Source organism: Aegilops tauschii, chromosome 5 (assembly GCF_002575655.3).
Source record: "Aegilops tauschii subsp. strangulata cultivar AL8/78 chromosome 5, Aet v6.0, whole genome shotgun sequence".
Classification (NCBI taxonomy): Eukaryota; Viridiplantae; Streptophyta; class Magnoliopsida; order Poales; family Poaceae; genus Aegilops; species Aegilops tauschii.
The window spans coordinates 248,031,851-248,039,455 of NC_053039.3; the positions used below are offsets into that span (position 1 = coordinate 248,031,851).

Sequence of the window (7,605 nt, forward strand, 5' to 3'; positions counted from 1 at the left end):
TACATATATTAAAAAAAATCCAAACATATGGAAAATGTGTCCAAGTGGATGCAGCCCATTTAACCCCACGAGCATGTTTGGCAACGAGACATTAGACCTATTTTTTTGACTGAATATTAAGCCTATTTATCCTTTATAGAGTTCTAAAAAAAGTCCTTTATAGATACGAAAGGTAATTGGGTGGGTCTGAATAGCATCCTCGGGGCTATAAAATGGGGTCTCGGGTTCTCCGTGGGCACATATCGGCGTTTCACGGGCTTTTTACTACATTTTGTAGTACTAATTTAGGGGGTTTTCTGCAAAAAGCAGTGCTCTAGCTCCACCTAGTTACTGTCAGTGGGCCTGGCGCTACGTTGTCAAGCCATGCGAACGGCGTAGATAGCTGCGGATGGGAATTGAACCATACATGCATGTTGGGACAAGTTTTGACATCATTTTTTTTTAACTTTTGGCACCAAACTAATCGGCGACGATGACCCCCAACAGCTAGATCCGGCCATTTGAGGGGATTCAAGGGCGGCGCCGGTTGATTGGAAGTGTCGGCAAGGGGCACCGGCGTGGCTACGGTGCGGGTGGGAGTGAGTTAAACCGAATAAAGGATCGGCTAAGTCCGGTTAAAGTTCCCAAAACAAAATTTTACCCCTACTACTTGTAACAAAAAATTAGATGGCACATGCATCGTCCAAATGCAGAGGCCGGGGGTTTATCCTCCTTTTTCAGAAAAAAAAACCCTACGTGTAACAAAACAAAACCGAACCCTACACCACGACGTGGCCTGCTACCACGGGAAATGCTGCCCTGCTTCTCTCACTTTCCACTCGCTGATGCAAAGGAGACGAAGCTAGCGGCGGACAAGATCGTGGCTAACGATGTGGTAGGATAATTGTAGTTATACTTATTGGATGCGGCTGCGTATAGTTGAAACCCCGGAACAAGTTGCTTCGCGTGGAGAAGAAACCCTACCGTACCCCAAACAAAGTCCGCAGTCCCCCGCAAAAAAAAAAAAGTCCACAGGGGGGCTGGTGGCCTAAGTTTTGTCCATGATCGATCATGCTACGCCCGTAGGATGATCAAAATTACAAATCAAAATCCGTCCGTTGGATCTGGCGGCATGCATCCACTCGATGAGGGCAGGGGGCAAAGGGTCCCAGCTAGCGAATATACGCTCGCAGCAATGAAGCCGCTGCGATGGATCGAGCTGGCCACTATAGTGCACGCACGTACAGATCGAGATATATCCCCATCGATGAGGCTGGCCTCTTGTCATCCTGCCTTCGCTTTCCTACCTAGTACGTACTCCATCGCGCCGCACCCATTGGGTTGATTTACTGCCGCCGCCCGTGCCAATTACACACAGCATCCGTCGGTAGAAAAAACACACTCTCGGTTTTGGATCATCCGATGGATCCAACCATTTGGTATACACTCATTTCAGCGACAGTTAATTTCAGACGGAAGTTCTTCAACCTTTTCAAGAAGGGAGGGATGTTTCGTTGTGCCGGCGTATCCTCCTCTCCTTGTAAAAGGGAACGGGATATCTCTCGCGATGACCTGCCGCGCCGCGCGCTTTAGATTTGGTATATAGGGTGTCACGTTTTCCATCATCGTTGGTTGGGAAATCACGTGCCCTGCTGGGTTTTCCAGTGGCTGGGATTAGTTGGTTAGCCCTGAAAGTCGTTGGAAAAGTAGGTTCAGGAATATCACAAGAACATGGTGGCTACGGCACCGGCAGTTGGCGGCAGCAATAGATATGGCACTGTGAGAGTGATGGCCAGTCTCCACGCTTGACAAGAGCTGGTGCGAGCGATATTAGTAAAGTGACAGCGCAGTGAGGTTTAATTCTACAGCGACAGTACGTACGCTTGATCTGGTTTTGATGGCTAGATATCTCTTCAAGCTCTCACCAAAAAATATCCTTGAATGAAAGCAAAACAACGCTTGCTCCTTGACTTTGATGCACAGGTTAAGTCATTATTACAGTCACTGACAGCATCATTAACCTTAATTTGAGCATTGTTTTAAACTGCAGCATGCATACCAACAAATGGGTAGCGGTTAGCTCTCAAACTTTTCTGGCACGGAGATCCAAATGATGGGAACCCAGCCTAGTTCAGCTGGCTGATAGGAACCACGCACGAAGACCCGACTTCTCTTCGGATCGAATTTAGGTTACTATATTCCGGCCGTGCTAATTGAAAAGAATACCTAAATGACCCATGCTAGCTACTAGCTAGTGACAGGATAACATAATTTTACAGCCGCACTCGGTGAAGTAAAGCTCACGAGTCAAAGTGTAATTCCATTCAGTGAAGCAAAGGCATCTACTACTCATAATGTCAATCCATAATTCAGAGGCATATCTTATTAACCGCTGGTTCCAAACAAGAAGCACAAATCTGTACAAATTACAACATGTTCATCTCACCGATCGATCTACACACGCACCAGTTTGGATTCTCATCAACACGCATATGCTACACGTACGGATATGTTAATTACATCACATACAATCGAGCACCAAATTAATCCCAATACCAGGAAGAGGAGGAGGAAGAAGATAAATTAACCGGGCCATATATATGTATTTGATTGATAGATCGATCGAGATCGAATGGAGTCATCTCAACGTCCACCACGCCTTACCTGCCGATGCCGGTCTACCCGGACGAGCCAGCAAGAGAACAGCAGGCTTGGGCAGCGACGGGCGGCGGCGATCACCGGCCGGAGGTGTCGGAGGAGCAGTCGCAGTCGACGGCCTCCACCTCGCGCTTGTGGAAGCTGCGGTGGCAGCCGCACGCCGCGCAGAGGAGCGCCTCGGCGCCCGCGGGGGCGGACGCCATGAACTCGCGGCAGCCGTCCACGGCGTACCCGCCGATGCCGGCGGCGTGGTTGCGCTGGCACTCCTTGTAGTGCACCACCTTGCCGTCCTTCCTCTCGGGCGCCACCGCCGTGCCGTTGGCGAGCGCCTTGGACGCCGACCGGTCCTGCTGGGGCCCCATGGGCGACGGTGCGGACGACGCCTTCTTGCCGGCCGGCGGCCGTCGGGGCTATGGGCGTCTGGGATGGAAGGGAAGGGAGTGGGAAGGCTTTTGCTATCGCGGCCTTGGATGCTGGTACTTATATGGGCAGGAGCACGAGAGGGAGGGGTGATGGTTTTCTCCATTTCTTTTCCGCGGGCACGCAAAAGCTTTGCGTGTAATTGCGTTAGGAGAAAAAGGAGTCTCGCAAGGTTACAAGAATGGGCACCACAGTGTTCTTGTTTTAGGATCATGCGTCGGAGCACCTGGTTAATTTGGGGCGAGCATTCGGTCCACACGATGGTATCGTGTGTGGTCTGGATTCATTTCTTGTTTACGTAACCGGTTGGCGCCATGATTCGTGTAGCCATTTGTCGTGTTGATATTTTCATGTTTTTTTTTGTAATTGGTAAATTCTATGATGGACGTGCGTAGAACGGCGGCGTTGTCTGGTGTCATGGTGATGTCGACTAAAATTGGGCCTGTCAAGGCCATTGCTTTGATCTCTTTTGAAATTGGGACGACGGAAGATGGAGGCGATGGATTCTAGAGCGGTGAGGATATGCTAGACCGGATGATGCTCTCAACTCACTGTGGGGCGGCTTGGTGAGGCTACTCGATTAGACGAAGTGGGTTGATGCAAGGTCACGACACATCATCAACCTTACAGGGTTGGTGACGGAGATCGCGAGAAAGATGGCTTTGGGTTGATCTATGTATTTGTGTTCTCGTACTCCGTTGAATAATTTAATAAAAGGGTTTTCTATTTTTGTGCCCTGGTTACAAAGTTGTGCTCAGTTTTGCCTGGGCAAACTAACTTTGCTCACTTTTCCCCTCATCGTGCCGCTCACCCTCACCAATGCCCAAACAGGTGTTTGTCGTTGATCAAGAGAGTTGATTGCTAGCTGTCGCTGTTACTGACGTGTGGGACACCCCGTGTCACGTGGCGCTCTCACAGTCGCCCGTGTGTGTGTCCACATGCATGAGTAGTCACATCATAGTCACGCCGGTCCTTTCACACACGGGGACTACGCATCGCCCGCACGGTTTCCATGCGGGGAGTCGCATTGCCGGTATACCCGTCACCCGCCTATTAATGGCTTTATAGCCACACGCCGTGCACCGGTGTACACCCAGTCCCCTCCCCTCCCCTCTCACACCCTTCTTCCCGCTGTGCACCTCCACAACTCAAACCCTAGCCGCCTCCACTTCCGCAACCGCAACCATGGCCAGCCACAACTGTGGGATGGGAAGCAGCAACTGACAAGAGCCTAAGATTGGGGATGCCCAAGGCAATATCTAAGGAAGACTCAAGCAGCCAAGCTAGCTTGGGGATGTCCCGGGTGACGTCTCCTCTTTCATCTTTAAAACTATCGGTATGTCTCACTTGGATCTATATTTTTACTCTTCACATGATATGTGTTTTACTTGAAGTGTCATTTGTTCTTTATTGTTTTTACAATCATTTTTTTCATGAACACACCTAATAAGAGAGACACACATTCATCCTATATTTATAGAATGCTCATTTGTTCTTCACTTATATCTATTTGAGTTGAGGCAATTACTCTTGTACTTCACTTATATTTGTTAGAGCACGATGATATGCTTTTATAGAAATGATTAGGATTGTCTTGCTTCATTTATATCTTTTTAGATAGCTGAGTAGTAATTGGTAATTTGCATGAATTATGTGTTGGTCCAAAAATAATGGGTATGTAGAGTGGTGATATCTACTACACAACTTTATTCTTGTAGGCTCGTGTTGGGCCTCCAAGCATAGAGTTTTGTAGGACAGTAGCAATTTTCCCTCAAGTGGATGACCTAAGGTTTATCAATCCGTGGGAGGCGTAGGATGAAGATGGTCTCTCTCAAACAACCCTGCAATCAAATAACAAAAAGTCTCTTGTGTCCCCAATACACCAACTACAATGGTAAATTGTATAGGTGCACTAGTTCGGCGAGGAGATGGTGATACAAGCGTAGTAATGATAGTAGATATTGATTTTTGTAATAGGAACAATAAAAAATAGCAAGGGAGCATGTGAAAAAAGTGAGCACAAACGGTATTGCAATGCTTGAAAATGAGGCCTAGGGTCCGTACTTTCGCTAGTGCAATCTCTCAACAATTCTAATATAATTGGATCGTATAGCCATCCCTCAACGTGCGATGAAGAATCACTCCAAAGTTCTTATCTAGCAGAGAACATAAGAATAAATTGTTTGTAGGGTATGAAACCACCTCAAAGTTATTATTTCCGATCAATCTATCCTAGAGTTCGTACTAAAATAACACCAAGGTATTCTTTCCGGTCGATCTAACCAAGAGTTCGTACTAAAATAACACCATATGATACACATCAACCAACTCTAATGTCACATAGATACTCCAATGGCACCGCGAGTATCCGTGACTTGATTATACGATATGCATCAAACAATTTCAGATTCATAATACTCAATCCAACACAAAGAATCTCAAAGGGTGCCCCAAGATTTCTACCGGAGAAACAAAGACGAGAACGTGCATCAACCCCTATGCATAGATTACCCCAATGTCACCTTGGGAATCCGTGAGTTGAGCGCCAATGATACCCCATTGTCACCACATGTATTCATAACAAGACATACATCAAGTGTTCTCAAATCAATAAAAGTATTCAATCTGATGAGAAAGAAATCTCAGAGGGAAAACTCAATTCATAACAAGATAGAGAGGGGAAAACACCATATGATCCAACTATATTAACAAAGCTCGCGATACATCAAGATCGTGCCAACTCAAGAACACGAGAGAGAGAGAGAGATTAAACACATAGCTACTGGTACAAACCCTCAGCCCCGAGGGTGAACTACTCCCTCCTCATCATGGTGGCCACCGGGATGATGAAGATGGCCACCGGTGATGATTTCCCCCTCCGGCAGGACGCCGGAACGGGGTCTAGATTGGTTTTTGTGGCTATAGAGGCTTGCGGCAGCGAAACTTCTGATCTAGGATTATTTCTGATGATTTCTCCATTTATAGGATTTTTCAGCGTTGGAATCACCCGAAGATGGGCCTCGAGGTGAGCACAACCCACCTGCACATGGGTTGGGCTCCAGGCGCGCCCTGGTGGGTTGTGCCCACCTCGTGGCTCTTCTGGCCCTGCCATGAAGCTTCTATTGCCTCTTTTCTTCCAAAAAAATCATCAAAAAGTTTCAGCTCATTTGGAGAACTTTCATTTCTGCACAAAAAACAACACCACGGTAGTTCTGCTGAAAACAACGTCAGTCCGGGTTAGTTCCATGAAAATCATACCAAAACCATATAAAATTGTTGTAAACATGGCATGAATACTTCATAAATTATAGATACGTAGGAGATGTATCAAGTGGTAAGATAAAAATTTGCATGCAACTTGTAGATCATTGAACTAGGTAAACTTAATTATGTGCAATAGTTTTGCGATATTGAGGTAATAATATGTGATCCTGTGAGTGATTGGTTAGAGTTAAGTAAGAATATTGGCGTTAAGGTTTGAGATCACATTCATGAAAGTGATAACCATTGGTATTAGCTAGGAAGTCTGAGTATGAGATACTTTGAAGTGACATTCATGTGTATTCAGATCAGGGGTGCACGATGGTTAACTCCTCCCAACCTCCCCCTAGGGGTATGCGAGTCATGCCTGCTTCGAGGGCTACTAGATTTTTGCAATATCTACTTGAGTTCTTTATGACTAATGTGAGTTCGCGGTCTTCTTGCACTTCCACCTATCCATATTCTGCTAGCCTCTTCGGTATTGTGCATTGCGTACTCTCACCTCGAGACTTCTCTCGTACTTTGCCGATGCATCCAAACCCCGTGAAATGATACATCTCTCACACATAAAACTCATTATATCTTCTTCAAAATATCCACCATACCTATCTATTATGGCATTTCCATAGCCATTCCGAGATATATTGTCATGCAACTTCCATTGTTACTATTCATTAATGACTCGAGCATTCATTGTTATTTTCATTTGCATGATCATAGAGCTCATGATATTTGTGGCAAAGCCACCGTTCATCATTGTTATACATGTTACGCTAGATCATTTTACATCCTAGTACACTGCTAGAGGCATCCGTTTATAGCCATCATTTTCAAGTTGGAAGTAAATAATAGTGTGATGATCATCATTATTAGAGTGTGCCCCTACCTGTGAGGATATGAATTGGAGGAGACCTATGATTCCTCGAAAAAGAGGGGAAGAGGTCCATGAGGCCAACCAAATAAAATAGAGAAAAAAGAAAAAAACTAGAAGAAAAAGAGAGAGGGGGCACACTACTATCCTTTTTCCACACTTGTGCTTCAAAGTACCACCATGCACTTCATATAGAGAGTTTTCAAATACTTCATGATTATGCTAGTGGGATCTTTACATTATAGAACTTGACTTATATATTCCGATGACGAGCTTCCTCAAATGCTCGAGGTCTTCATGAGCAAGCTAGTTGGATGCACGCCCATTTAGCTGCATTAGGAGAGCTTTCATACACTTAGAGCTCTAGTGCATATGGTTCATGACAATCCCTACTCCTCATATTGACATCGATTGTA

At 45.9% G+C, this 7,605-nt stretch overlaps 1 protein-coding gene across 1 annotated transcript; it reads right to left on the bottom strand.

Annotated features, from left to right (window-relative positions):
* Nucleotides 1-2,336: 2,336 nt before the first annotated feature.
* On the bottom strand, nucleotides 2,337-3,126 carry LOC109746134 (mini zinc finger protein 1). Its single transcript, XM_020305262.4, has one exon. The coding sequence runs from the start codon at nucleotides 2,997-2,999 to the stop codon at nucleotides 2,715-2,717; it is 285 nt and encodes a 94-aa protein (XP_020160851.1). The 5' UTR covers nucleotides 3,000-3,126; the 3' UTR covers nucleotides 2,337-2,714.
* Between the last annotated feature and the right edge of the window lie 4,479 nt (nucleotides 3,127-7,605).